This window comes from Falco naumanni, chromosome Z (assembly GCF_017639655.2).
Source record: "Falco naumanni isolate bFalNau1 chromosome Z, bFalNau1.pat, whole genome shotgun sequence".
Taxonomy (NCBI): Eukaryota; Metazoa; Chordata; class Aves; order Falconiformes; family Falconidae; genus Falco; species Falco naumanni.
Window position 1 is genome coordinate 7671088 of NC_054080.1, and position 24785 is coordinate 7695872.

Here is a 24785-nt window from a genome sequence, read left to right on the forward strand (position 1 = left end):
CTATTAAAATCGTTGCATCAATGTACTAGAAAAGTAGAACACTTTACAAAATAAGTGAAAACACCCCACATAGCTATTTCATTTTTCTCATGTTAACAGCTATACATGAGATCAAAAAACCCACATCTACCACACCAACCAAAGACTGTCAGAAATCGTAATTCTATTTTTAATTATATAGATGTAATAAGAAGGCTTAAAACCTGAAAGTAGCAGGGCAGCATTAGGTAAGAGTGGCCAGAAAACTACTGAGAAACTACACGTATCTTTTTGGAGAAACGTACAGTAAAAAGGCAAAAAGGGATTGTATTTCACTACAGACAAACTGCCAGTCTTTCCCTAGTGGAAAAGAGCATACTCGGCTCCTTTTTGATCACTCCCGTGACTCCTTACAGGAGAAAAGCCACACGCTGAATTTGCCTGAAGAGGCACCTGAAGAGCTGTATGAAGCGGAGAGCAAGGATGGCTTCTCAGGCACGCGAAAGCCTGGCTATCATCGTCATCTGTGCACGTCCAGCAGTCAGGGAAGTTTGTCTTTGAGAAGCACCAGTGTGAAGACTCTCACACAAAAAACCTCTAATCAGTATGAGGAGTAAGTAATAGGAAAATGAAAGTTACCCATTGGCATGAATTCTGTTAACATTAACACGTAAGCTTTAAAGAAATTTTGTATATGTGAGAAATAAAAGGGTTTAGAAAAAGAACCAGGAAATGTTTGCAACTTATATGAAGATACTAGATGATTTCAAGATAGGCTAAAATGCTGTAACAAAGTTGAGAGGTTTAATGATTACATTAAAAGCTCAACAGTTTCATGATTTTGATTTGATGAAACACAACACAATGTCATGAAAAAAATTTGAAGGAGAATAAATCCTGTGTCACCAGCTGGCAGTCCTAGATGGCTGGTTTGGTAAAATATCATTGTTCTTCTTAAAAAAAAACCAACAATAAAACAAGCCAGAAGACCACATGCTAAAAGTTACCTTACTTGATCTTTTCCAACTCTTCCTCATTAGCATTGTCTGAAAATAAAATAGAGCATTTTAATTACCTTTTTCTCTGCAACACAGAAAAGGAGGCCAACTGTCTCCAATGGGACAATCCACATTTAACCACCACTACAACTGAAGCAGCAACACGTACACTCCAGCGACAACTACACAAGACTAAAATAAATCCAGACATCTAGCAGCACTGTGCGCACCCAGGCACACTTTTCTAGGTGGTGTAAATGTCTCATTTCCCAAGACAATGCATTATGTGAAATTGAAAAAAAAAAAAAAAAAAAAAAAAGAAGAAGAAGAAGAAAGAAAGAAAGAAAAAAATAGATAAGCAAATGAAAAAAATGAATGTGCTCTTTCTGACAGTGACTTCAATTTTGACTGATACTTGAATGGCAGTTTTTTTAATATTAATGTACTCAAATTTTTTGGAGCACTGCTGTTTAGCTCACAGATGTAGCCACGTAAGAGAAATCCTGTATAAGGCTCCTTGGACAACATCCATTTATTACAAACTCCTTCAGGTTATCACTGCTAATTGATTACACAGCAGTAAAAATAGCTCTTTGGTTTGGTAATTACCGAATATTTTTTTGGTAATACCAAAAAACCCAAACCAGAACAAAAAAAACTCACCTTGACTCTTTCCAAACCCCAAACTGCAGTAGCCCTATCCCGTTACCTAAATAACCTGTAAAACCTTGGCACTGCTAGAGACAGTGCTCTGACATGGCAAAGTGTCCAGAGACACAGATTCTTATTCACTAAATAAAAGACACATATGGTCAAGACGGATGTAGACAATTTATCTGTGAACACAACTGTTGCTTAAAGCAGTTCTGTGGAAACAGATAAACTAATTTATAAGATTTAGTAACATTTAGCAGCCTGTTGCTGAGACTGAGCAAGAATACACCAAAGGCCATTAATTTATACGGAGACTTTTTAATGAAAAACAAACATGATTTTTATTCTTTATTAACTACTGCAAAAACACCTTCTTCTGCAGTTAATGGAAATAAATTTTGAAATGCAAATGTTTTCCTTACTAGAAAATAAAAGAATTACACGGGGAAAAATTAAAATGGGAGAAAATGCTTAGGTTTTATATTTTTGAAATATCCAGAAATTCTTAAAATAGACACATTTTTTTAGAGAAGAAGAACAAGCAGCTGCTGAGGAAAATTTTGAAGTTGCTATGGACCATTAAAGCCTAAAGGCTCTGCTGTTAAGTTGATGAGATGATTGTAGCACTGTGACTTTGGAAAACATACATAGACACTAAATGTTTTATAAAGCTGGAGAAAGCCACATAACTCATTTTTCCATGGGAGGCACACAAGAATTAAGCAGCTTGAGGCCCACAGCAGACCCTGGAGAAACCCCTTAAGTTCCTGGGTCCCATCCAGCATAGCACAGCTCCTCCCTTCCTCGCCACTGCCGAACCCTATTAAGCTACAACTTGGAGCACCAACTCAGCTTCACCGGGCTTTGGACCAGGCGGTGAGCAAGGAGGAGAATATGGCCCACTGCTGAATTAACCACATATCAAATATTATTTGAACTCTGAGAAGTTCAGTTTAAGTACAGAAGCGTATGACCATACTTGTTGAGTGCATCAGCATCATCGCCAGCTGCAGCAGGATAAGCTGAAGCCATCATAACGATCCTTAAAAGCCAATAGAACAAATACATAGCAGATTAGGATGGATGATCTACATGGAACTTTTTCATCTGAAAATATTCCATACACTGACTCCATTTCTGTCATTCTTTTTTTCTACATTATTATTCCTCTGGCAAAGAAAAAAAAAAAGTTCCATTATTTTCATATGAAGCAAAAAAATATTACATGTTAATTTGGGATAAACTATTTCAGGAAAAAAACAACGCCATGAATTTTATTCTCATTACAACATCCAAGTAGCACTCATGGGTTTATTTTAATTTTCTACACTACTCAGGCCTTGAGCAGTGGTGGAACAGTAGCCCCCAGCCCCTGCTGGCCCCAAGGCAACAGCTCTCATCAAGCCACCAACTTTTCCATTTCCCACAGCCGAGAGCTGCCCCTAAGGCCAAGGCTGGGAAGCACTGCCGCGGAGGGGAGGGGGGAGACATGCAGCTCCGATGAACTCACAGTCACTCTGCAAGTTCCCCAGTGACGACATCTGCGCACTGAACTCTGCTGGAGAAAAGAGCCAGAAAAACTCACATGCACTGCAGCACCATCATCGCAACAGCAAACACCGAGTCTGCAGACATCACGGACACATTTTTAACCGGCATGCATGCAGCTACAAATGACACAAACATGCACAGCACTACATGTATCCAAAGGGAAATATTAATAGAATTGTTAGAATTAAAGAACAGAACAAGCTTCAGTGGAGCAGGTGTAAGAAAAAATAATTAAGTCATTACTAGCTCTGACTTCTTTCAAACTGGTCATCAAAAGGAGAAATTAGCAAAAAGGAAAGTCTATCATAAACACATTATTTAAAAAAAAGTTTAAAATAATAAGAATTTTTTAGAGCTCACAGGTTTTAACATCTTTATATACATATACTTTTCCCATACTTCTTTCACATCACCTTAGTTTCCACTAGTTATTTAACCTATCTCTCCTCTCAAAGCAAAATAGTTAAAGATACTGCATTAGCGTTGCAGTATTGCTAACAGCACAGAGCAAATGCAAATGAATTATCGGAACTAGTGCTACTGCAACTTAATTGTGTCAGGCTGGGAATAGATTACACTTTTCACGGATACTAAAGGCATTTTTATTTTTACAGTTGTGCAAGAATAATTCATTCATCAGTTCTGACTCACAGTTTAAGATTGTTCAAAAATCACAACAAATCAGATTGCCTTCATCTGTCAAAAGGATAGGACTTCTATTCACGTACACAGTTTGCATGAGATATTACAAGATCATTACTTTAAAAGTTCCCATTTTTATGCCTTTAGAACAAGCACTAGGTCACAAAAGGCAAAGATACTTCATACAAGATTTGCTATAAGTTTTGGTTTGTTCACCTGCCCATACTCTTACATTACTATTCCATGATAACTCCAGGCTACTTCTGCATCTTTTTCCAATAAAACACACCAGAAAAAAACAAATAATGTGTTATTTATGAAACCAGTAAACTATATCACTTTTAATTGAAACCACATCCAGTAATTTTCTACTGAAAAACACAAATTGTAAACGGCTTAAGCACTGTTTTCCACAATCCACCAGGACTCCAAGGTAAATACTCCTCTATCCTAGCCTGCAATGCAATTTTACATACAGTTGCACAAATATATGCATACATTAGTATTCTGAACCGATACCTGAATCCAAAGATGTAAACTGTTCTTGATCCTAGGAAACAGGACCTTCTAGCTATAGATTCTAAAGAGCATCTCATTGGTCAGCATACAGAAAATCTGCATTTCATCAGAATTTCTTCCAGAAAGATAACGAAGAGAACGCTCCCCTGTAGACCAATCTCCCTCTCATCTCTGCACACCTCAAGGCTTCGCAAAAAGATAGTTCCACCCCAAACAAAATAAACTATTACTCCGTCAAACTGACTGCCGATTTTCCAAATCATTTGTAATTACACCTCTCTCACAGGCAGGTGGCAATATGCAACAAGGCACCCGATTTTGTACCATTTCACTTCAAACTGCTAACTGGGTATCCTATCCTCCAGCAGTGTCAGTATTTCTCATGCAGTGTGACAGGTTGCATCTTCCTGTAACACAGAGTACGTTATTTTGATGTGCCATGCCAATAAAACGCGCTGCTACGAGACCTGTTCCTTAGCTACACAATAGCATCGTCAGAAGACGCACTTCCCTTTATCAGCACATCAGTGCGTGACCTCCAAAACACTCTCAGCAGCTCCAGCTCAGGCAGTGAAGAGATCTCCCTGGAAAGTCTAATCTGCATCAAAAAGTTACCGAAATGCAACATCACAAACAGCAAGTCTTGTTCAACAGGGCTGGGTTTGGATTATGGCTATAGAGCTACCCAAAATACAGGGTCAGGCACAATGCTGCTGCTACAGCTACGTCTGAAAGCTGGCATGTCTTTTGTTGAAGCTATTCCCTTTTTCATTTCCCCAATGGTCTTAATAAACTCTCTTATTTTAAATATATGGAATTAAAGTAACTGAAGTTTTAGTAGTCGTTAATTTCTGAATTCTTCAGCTTGATTTAACCATGTTATACCATTCACATGTGACAACATGTGCAAGCAATTTAGAGTTACCACCTGAACAAATTAAAACTTATTCAGAAGAAAACTGATTTGTAAAATGTAGGCCATATAGAGTTATCAAACCAACAGGATTTAAATACATTTGCAACAACTTAGGGGAAAAATGCACATCACATGAAGAGGCTGTGCTTCTGTGCAGCAGCTATCACAGCATATTTAAAGGTGCTCACAGATTTTTATCCATATACTTCAACTATGCTATTTGAATTATTACCTATATGGAGATATCCAAGTAGAAGGGAAGCAGTACCCATTCAAACAGCATGCTACACAGATTGGGAAGGTAGGAGTTGCTTTAGTTACTACTTTATACGGTGCACATTTCCAGAGTGGATAAGAAGTAGCCTCGATACTCTAACGTAAGATTTGAAAATTTATTGATCTCAACCATATTAAATTCCATTAAAATTATCCTTATTATTACAAGACCTTTAAAAATAACCAAGGACAACAGTTTAATTGGAGCAATATATTTTATAATATCTACTCCTTAGACGGTAAATAAAACCTAATAAATAAATAAATAAGTGTATGGTAACTGAACAAAAGATAATTGTGCCTTGAATTATTAAAGCCCTAACAAATTCATATATAGCAATTCCGTACTGATTTTGTAAGTCATCTTTCCTGCATTGACACGAATTCTTTGATTTTATTGCAGCTTTGTTAGAAGCGCTCTGAAATCCTTATCTTGGGAAAGACTGGTTTCTAATAACTACGGATCTTCAGATTACAAATCATAAGTTTAATCTGAATCTTGGGCATTTTCAGAATGAAGTTCCATAGAACAGTTGGATGGGAAGAAAAAATGGACTCTTGAGCTGAACCACAGGTCTTAGCTTAATAAGCAGAAAGCTAATGAAATGTGTAACAGCACAAACCCAGCTCCTCCTCTATTACAACCAGCCAGATGGGTATGAAAAAAGTTGCTAGCCAGCAAGTCTATGGCGCTCCCATTACGTTTGACGTTCAGTTGTGAATTCACCAAGTAAATACCCATATGAAAGCCAATGTTACACTGCAGTGTCTTAATTTCACTTTCTCACTAGTGATTTTCTTGAGCATTTTTTGTATAGCAGTTGAAAACACTGTGTCATTTCAGTGGCACAGTAGCTATCCTACCTGTATGATAAAAAAACCCCACAACTAACATGCTGTCCACATAATGGTTTCCCACATAAAAATATACCATTCCTGTGCTGCGTGGTTTGGGATTATGGCAGGATAGTGCCAAAGCCACTTGGAAAAACAGGGCTATTACCAGCTGACTCTGAAATGCTGGTCTTACCCAAATACACACACACACACAAAACACAAGCCTGGAATGAAATACATTTTTCAATTTAAGTGATAAACACTTTTGTGGTGCAAATTTGCAGTATAGTATTCTGAGCTGTCAGGACAAACATATTGCTAAAAGGAAGACAAATACACTATACGCTGTTCAAATAAACTTCTGCATGTTACTGCCATATTTCATTATTTTTGTTAATTTCTAACAGAACGCCATGAAGAAAATTAATAGATAAGAAACCTAGTTTCAAAACTGTACGTCTTTGTCATACCAAATACCAAACACCTACTAGGCTATTTAATAATAGCCAGGAGAAAAGTTGAAGAACATTACAACCTGCCAGTACTCCTCCAGTATGTAATAGGATTATGTGTCACATTGCAGCACACAGAAACATCTATATTCTTACAAAAGCCATATAGTTGACCACATCCATGGAAAATTTCATCAGATTAATACTTTTTTCTTGGCCTCCCTGAAGCCAAAGGAATCCGTATTATTTGACAGCCTCTGAGTGAGATGTCATTTCTTGTATTTCTGTCACAGTTGTACTATTGCTTGTCAAACATCAACTGACAAAAAGCTGTAACATACATCCAACTAGAGAATTTCACAACTAACAAGACCCATAAAATGGAAAGCATTTTCACTTACAACTAAACAGCTCAGAAAACTAAGATTAATGAAGGAATTACAATGAACCTAGGAACCCACACAATTTTGTAATTGAGGTCTAGTCATGAAATTGGAACACATCAAAGAATACATCATCATTAGATGTCAAAAAGCAGAAATACTACCTTTATTCAAGTTTGTTTATTTTCAGTGTGGAGTAGGATTAAAATGTTCTCACCTAGAGATGGCAGCACTAGGTCCAAAATTCTTCACTAGTGGCTTTTTGGTATTTTTACTTATTAATGAGCAACATTCACCTGCGACTAACTTTATCTGAAACTGCTGAACATTTATGTTCCATCTGGATCCCTCAGTACTGTCTCAGGGAGGATCCAGTTCAGATGAAGTATGCTGTACTATACCAGAAACACTGTTCGTCATTATTTTAAGAACTGGAAAAATCAAATCAATCTCAGAATATGTGGTTTACTCTTATGCATTATGTCATACGATCATAAAACAATCACAAGAGTGATGACACATTAAAATATTTAAAATTACCACTTCTCGCTGTTCTCTAGGAGCCAACAGAACTGATAACAATATACTTCCCAGATCATGGTGAGGGTAACGAGGATCCTTCAGACTCAAGGTAACATCTGTTTGCCTAGGAGACAAAACCACATTTTTGTAAATGTACTAACTAAACAAATAAATAAAATAAACAAAATGCATTTATTTTGATTTCAGGCTCTCAGATATTAAAATTTTTGAATCATGAGAATTAAAGGCATCTGCATTTATAGGTAACTGCTTACAAATGATGTCACAAATATATCCTCTTTCTACTTTTAAGTACTGCAGTCTAAACACTCATAAATAAATACTAAATACTGCTACTCAGTGTTAGGTAATTATACATACTGAAGTGATTAAAACTGAACTGCAATATTAATGGATTTAAAAAACGGAAAAAAGTTGAACAGTAGGTGGTAATGCTGTGAATTAAGATAATACAAAAACAATACTAAAGCGGTTATAAAACCAGTGTCTCTCTGTAGACACCGTAAAAAAATGTTCAGTTAATGTATTATTAACATTCCTATTACAGTAATTCCCTAAACATAAGTGGGTCTGCTCAGCTAGTTATATGTGGTGTAGGTTTACATAATTATTTTCCAGCATAATATTCTATTTGCAATTCCACAGACATGATATTAGCAGATAACCATAAAGAATTACTCTGTAGGCTTGTTTGTGCCATACCTGTTTAATTCCAATGAAGTGAGATCCAAAAATGCGGAACCAATAAAGTCATCTTGAAATCCAAAGTCATAGTCAAAGACCTAAGACGCAAGGAGATAAAAGCACTTTTCACTGTTAGAAATCTTTCCTCGTTATTTTCTGGTGTTATGACTGGTGCTTGAAACTCCTGTTCCGGAGTTACAGCTCCACGTTCTTCACCTGTTAAACCAGGACTATCTAAAATTAACATGAAACTTTCTGGCCACAAAATCAAGTCTGAACTTGCTTATGTAAAAGTCAGAAAGTGTCATGTATAGACACAAGGGTATGCTACTACCAGGCTGCATATGAACAACATCCGTTTTCTAAGAACAACAGAAGTGTTTTTTTAAACATAGGCACTAAAAGAAGGAAGATCAAAAGAATAGCTAAAGTTAATGAGAAGCACTGATTTGCTACACATTGATACCTGCGTCAGTTTTGCAAAATACAGGCAAGAAAGTGGGATATGGTTGTGGAAATTGGGTTACTACAGCATTGGCATCAGTATTAGGAATAATAAAATTGTACATTTTGAAGGCTGTGTAATTTTCTAGGGTTAAGAAATATTACAATCTAAGATGAAAACTTAAAGGATATGTGTAAGGAAATAGTGACATTCATTACTCTACTACAAGGACCCTGACCTGGCTACCTAAAAGAGACATCATCTGGACAAATTCACTGGCATCCAAACTGGAACCTGTGGCTAGTACGTGAAATGGTATTGCTGATTTGAGATAGATTACGCCTTCTCAAATCAGAAGAAAAAATAACAAATAAACTGGGGATGGCTTTTGCAGGGAAATCAACAAAAAAGGTGGACTGCAATAAAAAAAAGAAGTTGTGACACAAAATTACCAAAAAAAAGGGGGGGGGGGCAGGAAAAGTCAATCAATGAAATGAAATTTCTAGGTAAGTTAAATTTTCTTGGCAAACACTGTCGTGAGAATTTCTGGGGGCCAAACTATACCTTCAGGTCTTCCTTAAGAGTGACACTTGTGAACAGCTAGTAATGAGAACATTTAACTGAGACATGACACGTTCAAGGTCTTCAATTTTTACGTAAATACTTCAGCGGTCATGTAACAGAAGCTCTTTTCCAGGAGGCAGTTACAGCTCTTCATCTTCTACAAACAGTCTGACACGGTTGGGGTTAGCGGAGCAGTGACAGCAATGCGCAGCCCCAGGGCTGCGGACCCACAGGGCTGAAGGAGGCATTGGAACACGAGTCTCTCGTATGCACTGATCTACCTGAGCATGTACCCTCGTTATTTTCTCCAGCTAATACTCATTGAAATGGGGAAAGAAAACAAACGATGCAATCTCAGTTTATGTTGCCAAGTAGAATTGCTTTCTGCCCTGACAAATTATTGAGAGAAAAACACCAAATAAACATTTGCAGCTGACAGTACAATTTAATCATTTCTTAAAATACCTGAACAAGCTATAAAAACCGAAATACACGGTGTGTTCAGAGCACAAATATAGATAGAAATTATAGAAAACTAAAAAGTAAATACACACCCCTCTTCCCCTGTGACCCTGTTGGGGGGCTGGTGTCTGGTCCTGCCAGTGAGAGGGCCGGGGGGCACAGGGAGCTGGGAGGGGACACAGCCAGGACAGCTGACGCCAGCTGGCCAGAGGGACAGTCCATACCATGGGGCATCCAGCTCAGTATAGAAATGGGGGGGTGGCCGGGGCCAGCCGATTGCTGCTGGGAGGCTGGCTGGGCATCACTCTGCGGGGGGGCAGCAGCTGGATGTGCATCACCTGGGTTTTCTGCCTTCCCTTCGGATTTCATTCCTCTCATCTTCTCTCTCCTTTACATTGTAATTGTTGTCGTTATTACTATCATTATGGGTTTCATTTTATTTCAATTATTAAATTGTTCTTATCTCAACCCTCAGGTTTCACACTCCTTCCCAGTTCTCCTCCCCAACGCTCTGTGGATGTGAGCAGTGACCTCGCCGGTGAGCGAGCGGCTGCCTGGTACTCGGTTACCAGCTGGGGTAAAACCACAATAAGCATAAATAAACTGAAACAGGTAGCTATGTTCTAAGTGTCTTCTTTGAATCTACTTCTTTCTTTCACAGTGCTGGGAAAGCCTTCACTCCTTATGAGTCACTAAATTTAATAAGGGCAGAAAAATCTCAATTGAGAACTAGAATTAACTTCACGCTTTTCTAATAATGATGTACTTAATCTGAGCAGAACACATGCAACTTAGTACAGATCGACACTCAAAAGCTGTTTAAGCAGCATTCATCTACAAAAAAAATCCACAATTTGATGTTTCAGTTAAAATTGTCATGTATTTCAGATTAAGACTGATACTGATTTGTAGCATTGTATCCTTTCAGAGCAGTTAAAAGGATTATGTAGCGAAGACAGAAGTTTCCTTACTTTCTCAAAGTATTTTTGACCTACAAATGTTCTCATTAGAACCTTAAGACTACAGTTTCTCTGACATCACTTTTAGAAAATTTTGATCTATTTTGTTTTACACAATTAATCACTTTTGGATACAGAACACCGTAAACTACTGGGATCAGAAAAGGGCCTTTCCATGCCACACCTATAAAACAATGGTCACAGGTTTTCTAGTTTCCAGTCCGATATGGATAGCTAAGAAGCACTAGTGCCACTGCTGCTAATTACTGCGGGCATTGTTTGCCTCTCTTTCGTTTAAGCTCAAGCTATTTGCTATTTTTGAGTAAGTGATGTCTCTGTTACGACAAAACCATCCTCACTTGTGATATAATAAGGAGAGTTACAATGTGAAAAAAGAGCATAAAGCATTACGAAACACATAAGCAAACCCAGTGTGTTCAGGTACAAACAGAAGGAAACCCCAAACCCAAGGAACCAGGCACACATCCTGATAAATTCTCAAATTAACCCCAGCAAAGGATTGCTTTTAATGGGACAGATTATGTTTCATGTCAGAATCCTGCAGTGTTATTTCCATTAAAAAAAGGGATGTCATCATCATGAAACACAGTTTACTTTCTCCATTCTTCTCCTAAGATCACACACTATAGCATACTACTATACTAAAGTAGTATAAAACAATTATGGCCTGCAATAAACAAAAGTGCCTATATTTACCTTTTTTGGAGGGGCAAGGGAGAACGTTGACATGATCATTCTACAGATGTGATTTCAGTAATTTTCACCTCGAAGTATTCTTTAGTAAGGCGCTATTGCATAACAATTTTTTTCAGTATACAAACATTACAAATTCCATGTTCTTTCAGTAACTTCTCTATTGTAATTTGACAAATGTATGTAAGATAGTGTCTCACCTTTATATACAACGGTTCTCTTAGGCTATCTATAAGAATCCAAGCTTTTTCTTCCCACACAGGATTGAGGTTCTTGTGTATTGTTTTACTTCTAAACACTTCCTTTCCTCCAATTTTGAACTTGACATATGGGTCACTGGTTCCTGTGAAAGGCAAATATATACTCTTAATTATGTTCTAATACATTAAGGGAATGGAGACTACATTACCTTAAACAGAACTAAATTAAATTCCTACTGATAATCAAATGGAAAACAGCAGCTGTGGAAAGAATTGTTTTATTGTTACAATTTATTATTTTCCACAGTCATTACTCACATAATTCACCGTGTTAACATCAAATGGGTGCTTGCATCACTTTGTTGTTTGCAATCCATACTCAAAGTTATACACGAAATACTGGCTTTGGCAGCGTAGTTTTTAGTTAGCAGAATTATGTCCTTATTAGGACTAGGATTTTATGTTAACACAATCACAAAAATTAGATTATAAAGTTAAAATTATTTCTGTAAAATATTAACCTAATTATCTTTTGCTTTTGAAAAGGCACAGGCTCCACTGCACACCACTAGTGTAACTCTTCACAGACTTTACAGCGCGCGGGCTTCCCTCTTCCATGCAGACACACTTCCTACAACACTCACCAAGAGCAAATCAACTCCAAAGTCAGTCCACAAAGTTCCTGTGCTTCCCACAGCAGCCACCCACCCACAGGAGAGCACGGGTCTATTCCCCCTGATACAGCCAACAATGATCAGCTGTGACCAGAAAGGCAACCCTGATGGGAATAATGGGAAGAGGAACGTTAAATGTGGCATGAATGGAGAACAGACGGGACGTGGCTGTGGAAGTGTCAGAAGAAACGAGGTGGTGGGAGGGGGACTCTTGGGGTGGCATGCACTGGTGGCCACCCAGAAGCACATCTGTGTCCCCTCCTCGAGACGCCCATGTGGGGAAGCAAAAGGATGGCCACCAAACACCTGATGGCACACACAGAGGGATGGCAAGCCTGAGAGAAATCTCCGCCAGCTACCAGAAGGTACAAAATGGCACATCCAACACCACCACGGACATGCCCACATGACCAGCAGGAGCCCTGGGGACGTTAGGAGGACCCATTAGCTCACGTCCTTCTCGTCCCCATCAGGCATGACCCAGACAGTTCATCTGTGCTTGTGAATGTGGGTATGTGGGTGTGAGAGCGCAAAAGCAAATAACCCAAATCAGGTTTGGTTTCAAATAAAACCACTTTCCCCTGCCACAAGGTTTCACACTGAGACTTAGGTTGCCGTTACCACGCCACAATGCAACTTCCCACAGCCTGACCTCAACTCCGTGCTCTGTTGACAGCCACACGTGGGAAACAGAGGGAACCCAGCGGAAGGACAGGGGCAGAAGGGGCCAAATGCCTCTTCCACTTGTGTCCAGCAGTCCCACCATGGAGAGCAGTGGCTGAGCATCACGAGGGTGCCCTTGGTGAATGCTGCTGGTAGGAGCACCTGCCACGCTCGCTGCTGCCCCGCTGCTGCCCCCTCCCCTCTGCCAGCAACAACATTTCAGGAACCGGCCAGCAAATGGATTTGGGAACTGGTCCAGCTTAGAAAGACAGTCATTTTGCAGCTGGATGGACTGCAGGGCACAGCTGCAAGGCACAGAAGTTGTGCCTGCAATGGTCCTCATGAAACCACTGCCCCCATGGTGGACTGAAGAAAGACTATTCATCTTTTCCTGCGTATTTTGATTACAAAAAATATAGTTAAGTCTTTAAACAAAAGAAAAAAGCTGGATACAGGATTCAAACTAACACTTCCCCTAAAGTGCCAATTGGTAAGGTTTCATTGTTATGCAAGTGAAATAGATTTTAATGAAAAATGTTGGATGGGATTAATATTTCTATTTCTCTCTCAGCCACCTCTAAGCCTTAATAGTATTTGAGTCTAACTGATCCAATTAAAATGAACAATAATTCAATATTTGAGTCTAATCGATCCAAGACTATCTTAAGATAAACAATAATGTAGCACGAATAATAATTACACCTTCATGAGCAACAGTAAAATTATAAGGCAGACTTCTTTTATAATCACTTTTACTGCTTTTCATGAGACCTGCATATCCTAAAGGTTTGTGTTTACATCCAGTGGGAAATGCAGTCATTAGCTTTTTTTAAAATTGCGACATGCTCTTCTAAATATAAAGGCTGGTGTGACCAGCTCTCTTTGCACTATTTGATGCGGCCACAAGATGACAGTACTCTTTACCTAAAAATATATATTACTTTCAAAGAAGCTGCAGGGGCAAACTGTGATCTCACAGGCGACAGGGCTACGGTCATTCTCTTCAGTAATTACTGGGGCAGAACTGCAGTGGCATAAAACTGTTTAGCACAATTAACATGTTCTTTCGTTATTCAAGTAGTGGTCGTGCTTTTTAAGGCAAAGATCAGACACTTGAATTAATTTTGTGAAAAACAAGGAGTATTTGGAACATGGACACCAACAGCAATTTCAGGCATCGCTCCTCTGCAAGCCGTCATTCTCCCATCGATTTTCCTCACTGTTGCCTTGAAGGACAGACATCAGAAATGTCAAAAACAGTTCTGAAATTTGAAATCAATGTAAAATGCTGTTGTGAGATACGTACTCAACGCATAGTATAGGATCCAGATGTCAAATAATTTAATATTAATTCATTTTCATCTGTAAATGTAGTAGTACGGTGGGTCAAATGATAGTTCCATCCACAATACACTGCAAAACTTAAAGTGTTTGTAACTCCATGCTACGAATGCTGAGAACCACTAAGAACTTTGCTTCAACACATCCCTACTTTAAAGCTGAGAACCCACTGGGTCAACTTAGTTAAAAGCTCCATGCCCTTCCAGATCTTTTCCATTCCTTGTAGTGACTTAAGAGTATATGTATAAAGAAAGGCAAGATTAAAAAAAAAAAAATATCTAATCTTCCACCATGCAATCATTCAGTAAAACAAAACTTTTACCTAATGGGAGGGCACACGGAGTAGAACAGAAACCAAAACTTTGCCTCTTTCAGTTCTGCTGAAATGCATCGTCACCTCCAGCACTGCTCTGTGTCACAGGGTCCCAATTTGAAGGTGTATGATATTTCACATGTAATTTTAATACATTAATTATGAATTCATATTAATGTTACACTATTAAAAGCACATCAAGTATATTTTTATCTATTTTTAAAATACATTGCATAATAACATACTGATACCTAATTTTAATCAACATCAACAATCCAATTCATATTATTTCTGCTCTTTTAAAAAAAGAAATAAATTCAGTTTACTTGGGACCTTCCTGTGAACAGTGGTTACAAGGTCACTGCACAAAACCAGAAAATTCAAAGACCCCTCAGACTGAGCCTGTGAGAACCTGACATCCATCACAGATTCTTGTTAGTCTTAGACTTCTCCTTGGTCTCCTCCTTACCAAACCATTCAAAACAACGTGACATGCTAAAGCCTAACTGCACAAACGTATGCCTTTTCTGTGGCAGTTAGGAGCATCACCAGGAGCCTTCACGCATGAGCTTAAAACCTTCCCCTGAAAAACAAATCGCGCCCACCACCCTCTTGCTGAAGCACCACCACTGCCTACGTAAAGGCAATGAGGACTCTTGGCACAGGGTGGCAGCCTCTCTTTTCCCAGGAAACGCTGGCCTAACCGACACCTAAATGTGCTGCCGAAGTCCAGGAGAGAAGCCACCCATCAGTGCCGCTGTGGGGTGACCCTGCGGAGCACGCACTCCTCCAGCCCCCCAGCTCCGGCCACCCCTAGCGCTGGCACCTCTCGCTCTCCGCACAGGCATCTCCTAACATGGATTTTGCTTTGCAAGTTTGGGACATAGATTAGATCTCGCAAACAGGCATAAAAGAAAATTAAAAAAAAATATTTTGCTACAGAAATATTCAAGATGTTTGTTCGAAGGCATACTAAACTGCTTTTCAGAACGGCCAGAGCTGGGTAACAGAGTGGAAATACAGCCAGTTTGGCCAGTATAACCAAGCTGTACAATATAAAGAACATGCACTCCCCAATAAATTGTGCAGGTTTGCTTAATTGGTTCCCGAGGCTTCATAACAAGCGTTTCAACATTACTAGGCCATTTGTCAAACTGACTTTTTTCTTTAGTGAAATCCTGTTTAACATAATATGATAAACTGCTAGCTGAACAAAATTCAGCAGTGAACACAGGGGTGGCTGTAACCATGAGACCAAGTAATGAGCTTGAGACTGCTCCCCCATAACTGGGGCTAACGAGACAGAAAGATTGATACCCCTCTACAGTATTTTTGCACTTCACCCTATGTGAACAAAGTCAAACTTCAGCATGTCTAAAAAACCTCAGCTGAAAATCTACCTATAATATATATGGTACAGGTACCATATTTCATATACCTAAAATCCTTAAGGCAAATTTTAAAACTTACACTAAAAAGAGGGAATACAGACTATAAAAAACCCAATATAATCTAGATGAGCAACACTGAAAAAGAGCACTTTCAGCTGTTGCTTCAGGTAGAGATGTTTTTACCCTTCAAATAACAAGAAGAAAGAAATTACGTTATAGAAAAATGGTGAGTTAGCAAGTAAATTCATCACACAATCAGTTAGTTAACTGATTTCATTAAAACTGTTTAACTATTGCACAGTTTAAACGCATCCATTCTTCCACCACTGCTATTTACTCACAGAAAGCCATATGCAAGCCCATTCCGAAAAACAAGAATGAATGTGCCATAAAAGCTTTTGCATAGTTTAGATGCTCATCACTGTGCAATCCAAATTCCAGTTTACTTTTTTTTAAAAAAAGGTTAAAAAACTAACTTTCCCCTGGGGAACACTTGGTTTTCAGCCTGTTGAGAGTAAGATTTCAGAAAAAAAAAACCTAGAGCAAATCAGAGAAACTATCTTCCTCTTTTCTCCCTATGGTGTTAGTTATAGGGAAAAAAGCAAACAAATCTATTTTTTAAGGTCTTCCCTGTAGGTAGTTATCATTGCTGCAAAGTGGACCACTTGGACTCATGATCTTATTTTTTTTTACCTACAGAGGTGCTAAAGCTATGCAGTAACATTACACAGGTTGCATCCCATCAAGTTCCTAATGTACATCATTGAGCGTCCTTCTGATTCACCACACACACACAATAAATAACACACTTAGGCCAATTTCAGCCTAGTGGTTTGAAAAAATAGAAGCTTTGAAAGTAATAACTGGAAATCACAGTAATTAAACAGGATTTGCTGTTGTACAGAACAACAGCAGGAATACCACAAGAATAAGTGCAATGTAAAAAGCAGCAAACACCTGCTAAATATGGGAGAACAGAATTTTTCATTACTGCAAATTATCAGGCAAGGTACACATTTCTAGAAGCAAAAATAAGGTAAAAGCATGTTCTTGAATCCCACTTAGAATGGTAACTAAACCTCTGTCATTGCTTTCTGTTATTCTTCCTTTTTATTTTCAGTCTTGGAATTACTTCATTTAATCTACAATTATTTGAAAAGAAAGCAAACCACAAGAGATGCCCAGAGATGCGCAGTAACTTTAATGTCATAATTCCTGAGAAGCTTAATTATTAATACAAACATTTTTTCTGGATTCATTGCATGAAAAGCTCTTTCACTGACATCCAGCTCTTTCCCCTTCTGACTTCATCCACAGCCATTCTCCTCTTAATAAATCTCACGTCTCCAGTTATTTTCTTTGTTACAACCAAGGTAGAAGAAAAAGTGTGGGGAGAGTAAAAGTGGGGACAGTTCTCAGGTAAGTGGCAGCTGACTATGCCAAGCAAAACATGTACCAGTTCATAGCATTTCACAGACCCTGTATTTCCAAACTGCAATACAAAGTGTCGCATAAAAAGAAACATAGAAGAACACGTCTGTTCTGTCCAACCATTTATTTGGAAAAGTAGGGAATTACTTCCCACAAATTATTTTATATTATCTTGACAAATAGGAATAGTAATTGTCTTGTACAAGAGCTGCCAAGCCAATCTTCTCATTGGTCTTCAGCAACCGCCTAAAGTCAACTAAACACTACAACTGCAACACTAAAAACTACAGCTTTTCCATAAATAATCCTACTTTCTGTCCTTCTAGCCACCTAGCAAAGAATTACCCACCCAATTCAGCTAGAAAGGACACTAATTAGTCTAAATGATAAAAAGCACTTCTGAAAAACTAGTATCCTAAGAATGAACATGCCAATTACAAATTCATAGTGAGCACACGGATGCTACAGGATGCAGAGTTCTACTCAAAAGTCAACAGGGAATACAAAATGTTAATTATTCAGTACCCATTAAAAATATTGGCGATAACAATCACAGCTTTTAATCTTTCTTTTGAAGACTCATTCCTGCCACTAAAAAGGCAGCTTTGGTACTATATTTCCACGCAGCCCATGAGAAGTATCTTTACTGGGTTTAGTGAATACTCATTTAAGCAAATACCAACTATGCTTGTGAAGTAGAAACAACGAAAAAAAATCACCACACTGGCATAGGACAGAACAGCAAAAAGCAAATGTGCAACTGTCAGCCTAACTTCAACAAAACATTTATATTTCATTTTAGGCATGGCTGAACTCAAGATGCATTTAAAGAGGATTTAAGCATGCTACAGAAACGTTCCCTTGGCAGCTCAAATTTTTATTCTAGTTAATATACTTTAATATAAACAGAATTATATCCCTTAATCACAGGAAACACTGTTTGCTCTGCCCCTAAAACCTCAGGACTGAAATGATAATCTTCCTGCAATTGTTCAAAGCATGACCACTTGTTTTCCAAGATAGCCTGCTTTTGCAATATCAGTCAGAGGTTTCACCCCTTCTGGAGCAGAGGGCTCCAATTTGCTTTGTCTAAAAAGCACAGTTCAGTGTTGGTCTTACGTATTACACCTTCCAGTTCTATAGAAATAACCTTTTTGATATGAACTTGGCACTTGACAAACACCTGAGTTGCCCTTGTCAATGTGACAATGCGGTCAACAATATTTCTCTCCAGTAAAACGTTTTTCTGCCTTCCCCAGGGATAAGGATTTACTACTACACGGTAAATGCAAACTGAAATAAAAGCCGAACCTTAAAGTGTAAATAAAAATGCCAGGTAAAGCAAGAACAGAAGCCCTACAGCATGCAGCGCCCATATGTTTGGCACAACAAAAAAAGGTATAATTATATTTAATACCTTGCTTGAATCTGATACTCATTGCATATGTAATCCCAGTTAAAGACATGAAGAAAAACCTACACTATGGAGAAACGTTCACAGAAACATATGATGTGAATCTTGCCTTAAGACAGTATTTTAATTTACTAGCTAGAAAATCTTAACATTGGTATTTCCTTATTTGCAATATAGTCATGTGAAGAAAAAAGACATAGAATTACACTAACAAAGCAGGACTTTCTATTCTCTTCTAACAATCAGACACAAAAGTGTTTGATGTCTTCTAATGACTTCGAATTAACAGGCCAGGTTCCTCCATCTGAACCACCTGCAGACAATCACCTGGAAGTCCCAAGCCCAGCTGCTGCTACCAGTGCTCTGTTGATTTACCAGCATTACCAACAGAAGTCTTGACAGGGATTTGGGCTACTGGCGTGGCAGAGACCACTGAAGTGCTATGCTGCCTTCCCTGGCCAGTATGTCACTCTTTCTTGCCTTGCCATGAAGTCCCTCTGCAACAGTCTGCTCGGGAGCACCACGCATCCTTTGACACGGGTACCTGCCCTTGCCGTAGCAGCGCAGGGCCACTACAGGTAACTTGGCAGCCTACTAAACTTTCTTTTATGACCTTATTTTTAGCACTGGCAATATCCTCTTGCTTTATCTCCATTCTTTATAGCTAGAGGAATAAGATGGTTCAAAGCTTCAGTGAGGCATTTGTAACTTAGGAAGACTTACTCAGGGATCACCTACATTCATGAAACGATCCAGAGGTGTAACCAGGAACACACAGGCTTTTTCCCCTTTTAGGAATATTCGTATCTTCTTTGAGAACAAAAGCTATTAAAATGGAATGAAAGCTTAAATACCAGCTGTAAACAAGCACGTTTTTTTAACTTGCGGTTTTTAGCACTATACTCCACATGTCTGGCAAAGAAAAAATCCATTTAATTACACAACACATTGTCATGTGAAATTAAAGTGAATGATAAGCGCGTGTTCCTACAACACTTAAAGAATCACAGCAATGAAACTGAAGGAAAGGGAAATAATCTGAGATTCGTTATGAAATAAATGTATTTGCTTAATAAGCAATTCCCTGGTGCATTTATCATGGAAGTAAAAAAGATGAAACATGCTATGTTTTCAGTACTGATCTTAAACCAGATATAGTCATTCCTATGCGATTGTAAAAAGCACCAAAGACTAAAAAGCTACAGCCAACAAAGTCCAATTGCTAGAATTATTACCAGAATCTTTAAACAAATTCTGATTCTTATTTTTTTCCTTTTTGGAACTAATAGAAATGGAATCACAATTACAGTTTTATAGTTTGAGAGAAAAAAGGGTCCAAAGCACACCACTAGTCTATGACCGTTTACAAGGGAGAACGTGAACCCACGTCATTTGTGCTTTGGACAATGTGTACTGGTCCATCAGCAGGCAATTAGTGTGACTCCCCCTGCAACAAGCCCTCAGGGATTGGAATAACAGCAACTAACAGGAAAACCCACCTTGCATCCTGCGACTATCTCCCGCTGCCCCCACTGAACTAGCAGGAAACTTTTTGACCTCCAACAGCAATCTGTGCTTATCTATACTAGACAGTCCTTGCTTAAGCCCATCTCTTCCTTCCCACTCTCATGCCACGTAGCTCACAGCAAAGTCTCCGCATCATGCTACTGCTATGGAAAGCGGGGCTCCTCCGTGGGTGGAATGAAGTTCCGTGGGCTTCTGCATCTGTCCGCACCTGCCTTTCGCCCATATGCCCATGATTCACTTTCTTGTCTGGGACACAGCAACAAATAAATAATAAATGTAAGCCTCCCGCAAGCTTTATATCATTTCAGAAAAAAATACAAGTGCTTTTCATAAATCTGAGCTTCTGTGCCATCCAGTTAGGGCTGTATTACAGAGAAACACAGCAGCCTAGTTCTCCCGGTTTGAAGTCAAATTCTGAACACAGTCCAGTCATTTTTAGACAGAGAATAACTGGCTCTGAATTTTCACAGTCAGAAGATCTCATAGAAGATGACACAGCAGTCTTAACGACAGACTTCTACCGTTCTTAGCCAGGAGGTTAATTTCCCGTGATTGCTGTCTTTTGCATTACAGCTCAACTTACACAGTGACATTTGTTCACCAGACTCTGTATAGGAAACTAACAGCATCTATGACAGGCAGCAATCAGAAAAGGAGTTTACAGGAGAGCCATTACCCTCTCCGACTGGCAAACCCCTCATTTCTTATTATAGCGAGAGCTACCAAGAACACGACTGCAGGAAGTTAGCTAGGAATCAATACAGCAGGCAAACACCATCAGAAGTGAAGAAGTGAAAATCAGCTGATTTCTTACTCCTGATGAGTTAATGCTCCTACTACAAACTGATTTTTGCATAAAAATGAAAATTAACTACCCTGCTTATCATTTTGCTTTGTTTTATTTCCTAAATATTCTGCAAGGGTATCAATGGAAAAATCAGTCCAAAAAGACTGCAGAAGCTGGGATTAATGGACTGTGTTCTTTTATTTTAAAAATGTCTTCTTGAACATAAAGAAAAGGGAAGGAATGTTTTATAATTAGAAATGCTATTCATGACAGTGTAGGTAATAAGAATTGTGACTAGGTGACAGACTGAGATAATACAAGACCTTTACTCTGTATGACTCCCCTTGATCTCCAGTGAAATGACACACACTATAGTTCAAAACACTGCTTTAGATAGTATTAAAGTGTTAAAACAGCAACACAGGTAGGAAAAAGTACAGAAGGAAAGTAGGATTAGGTTATGGGAGAGAAAGATTTTTGTCTCGTTCACCTGTCTGCAATGCATAATTCCGACAATTCCCATTTTTGCCTTTAATTGCAACGGTATTTGCTAAGCAATCCGCCAAGACCAGAAGGACTCTGTTCTAAAACCTGCTCTTACCATTTCTCTGTATTGACCTGCTAATCCAAAAGCATCTGCCTGTAATCCACAAGAGTGGCCACGATGTGATCGCAGCGGTGTCAGGTAATGGTACACTGTTAGAAATGTTTTACAAACAAATCTGAACACTCATTTTACTCTTTCCCATACTACTGCATCATGAGATCAGCTTGAATGGGCACACAAAACCAATGATGCCTGAAGATAGCAGGGAAAAAAATCCCTGAGGTCTTACCCCGAAGAAAACATTTTTGGACAGCTGGACTCTTGTGAAAGTTTCGAGTTATATTGTACTTGAAGTTGTATCACAGAATCACAGACTGGTTTGGGTTGGAAGGGACCTTTAAAGGCCACCTAGTCCACACCCCTTGCAATGAGCAGGGACCCCTCCCCCCAGCCCAGGCTGCTCCCAGCCCCATCCAGCCTGGCCTTGGGCACTTCCAGGGATGGGGCATGTGCCACCTCTCTGGGCAGCCTGCGCCAGGGTCTCACCGGTGTTTCATCATCTCAAGGCATACCCCTGTCCCTATGTGCATCGTTCCTTACTGACCGTTTATCTTACACTCTGGATGAGTACTCCAACTTCCATCAGAATTCCCTCCTATTCTTCTAAATTGACCTGTAACCATAACACAAAAAAGATGACCCAAAGACCACCTCTGAACAGCTATTTGTGAGTGCTCACTGGAGAGCTCCTCTAGTTTCTATTTTTAATTGTAAAACTCAACTCCTCAAATGGCCTTTTCTGGAAAACATGAGAAACCTATATTGACAGCATTTCTCCCAAGAAGGTAAGGATTATTTTATCATTTTGTTTCTATTGTGTTTTTATGAGATTCTACTATATCGTACATACTATTTTATACATGTGACTGTTAGAGGAGAGGAAATTCTGGTCCACACAAATGGATAGAGATTCTACTACCAGCTTCAATGGATCAGAGATTAATTAATCATAAAATCTAGATGTTATGTCAAATACTCAGGAAGCCTGCTGTTTAATATGGGTTGTGATTGCTGAACCTAAACATATTTATCCCACAGTCCACCTCAATACAACTGTCACCTTTGCTGCATATAATTTCCCCAGTGTGCTACAAACTGACAGTCTCAATTCCGAGTCCCAAAAAGCAACTCATCAAAAAATGTTTGAAAAAATAGAAAGTTATTTTTATATTTGGTAATTACATCTTTTTTTATATCCACTCAGTTGTATCAATAAACCTTTCTGCATAGTCTCCACAGTTCTCAGAAATAAATCTCCATTTGGGGAATTAATATTGTTGGGGGGGCTTATTAATTTTTTAATTAGTTTTTTTATTACATTTTTCATTAAACTAAATAGACTGCTATCCACAGATTCACATTCTGGCTGAAAGTATCCTGCAGCTCCAAAAAAACCCTATCTTCTATTTGGATGCCTAAATAGTAGGGCTGTGAGCCCGCTGACAGCAGTGTCTGGAAGATGCCCGTACTCAACAGTTTCTGCTGGGGGTGGCACCGAGCCAGCGCCTGCAGGCAGCTCCTGCCAGACCGTGCCACAGGGAAATTCACAGCAACTGTTGCTGTCTCCAGAGGTATCAGGACTGAGTTTATTTTGGAATTCCTGTAGAAATTTTCATTGCAAAATGCCAGGGAATGTCTGTGAAGCCATGTTCTGGAATTATTTAATATTCTTCCAATTTACTCGAGACAGCCCATCTTCGCAGGGGAGCAGACTCCCTTCTGAAGGCTTAGGAAAGGGCATTCAGCCACCCTCTCGGAAGGCTGCCAAGCAGCTTCCACAGGTGCTTCCCTCCTCTTGTGATGGAAGAAATGAGAAAAACCAAGAGCCACAGTGTATTAGAAGGAACATGATGGGTCAGATGCTTACTGAAATACGAGGGAGAACAAGAGATCAGTGGGGTGCAAATGACAGACTGACATTTTTGTCAGCTTCCCTAGAGGAGAAGCTGTTTCCCCTGAAGTTTTCAAGGGGACAGTAGAGTAACCACCAACAGGTGAGGACTTCCTAGAGTGCGTAAGAATTGCCAGCTATGGTAGAAACAAAGCCACATCAGAAGAAAAATGCTGCACACAGACCCGGTTTGCTGGATGGAGAAGTGCCAGTGCAGTGAGAGCAGGCACCACGTCAACCTGACAGCAGAAAGAACCAAAGCAACACATTGAGCCTGTCCTCCAGTGGACTTTGGCACCTTCTGCAAAGGGGCTTGCTCAGGTGGGCAAAGCTGCTGTAGCACACTAGAAGAGTGCACAACCCCATTTCTCACTCTTCGTCTCTGCTCTCACCTCCTTGCTTTTCTGTATCACAGAAGGACACTGCTCCCCATCACCATCAGGGATGAGTCACTGCCGCCAGGACCCTGCGTGAGATCTCGCTGCCTTTAGGTGAGCAGGAGATACCGCCACTGTCCTCTGGAGCTGCCATGGCGGAAGGCCAGGCTGCACGAGGGAGAGAAGGCACTGGGCTGCTCAGAGAGCGAAACAGCGGCAGCAAGGCTACGGCAGAGCATAAGGGGAAACTGGGAAGTATTTTTCCCGTTCACACTTCACACACTGGGCTATGCTGATCCATACCTGTTGAGAATTTGAATGAAATCCAGAGCTGCAATTCTCTTCAACCAAAGCTAACCTCTCTCTGCGAGGAGGGGAGAGAGACGCAGAACTCCAGCAGTCTGAATCTTGAGTATCTTTACTCACACACAGACAAAAAGCAGTGCCTACCTAAGCAGCCTGCACCTTTAAATGAAACATCCTTTAAATGTTTTTACACACTATGAATACTGGCACACTTCTCTACATGTATTTACATGAATTTTAGAGTAACAAGCATGCCAAGCTGCCATTTCTTGTTTCAGCGTCTTA

General features: G+C 39.4%; 1 protein-coding gene across 5 annotated transcripts in view; it reads right to left on the reverse strand.

Annotated features, from left to right (window-relative positions):
* MCTP1 (multiple C2 and transmembrane domain containing 1) overlaps positions 1–24785 on the reverse strand; it is a 278349-nt gene that overhangs the window by 143568 nt on the left and 109996 nt on the right. For 3 of the 5 annotated variants that reach the window (XM_040580755.1, XM_040580757.1, XM_040580759.1), the window contains exons 3-6: positions 11779–11921; positions 8453–8532; positions 7748–7853; positions 987–1025 (exon numbers count right to left, since the gene is read on the reverse strand). In XM_040580755.1, the coding sequence (XP_040436689.1) occupies positions 987–1025; positions 7748–7853; positions 8453–8532; positions 11779–11921 (368 nt within the window). The remainder of the gene's footprint in view (positions 1–986; positions 1026–7747; positions 7854–8452; positions 8533–11778; positions 11922–24785) is intronic. The other 2 variants (XM_040580756.1, XM_040580758.1) reach the window with 1 other exon arrangement.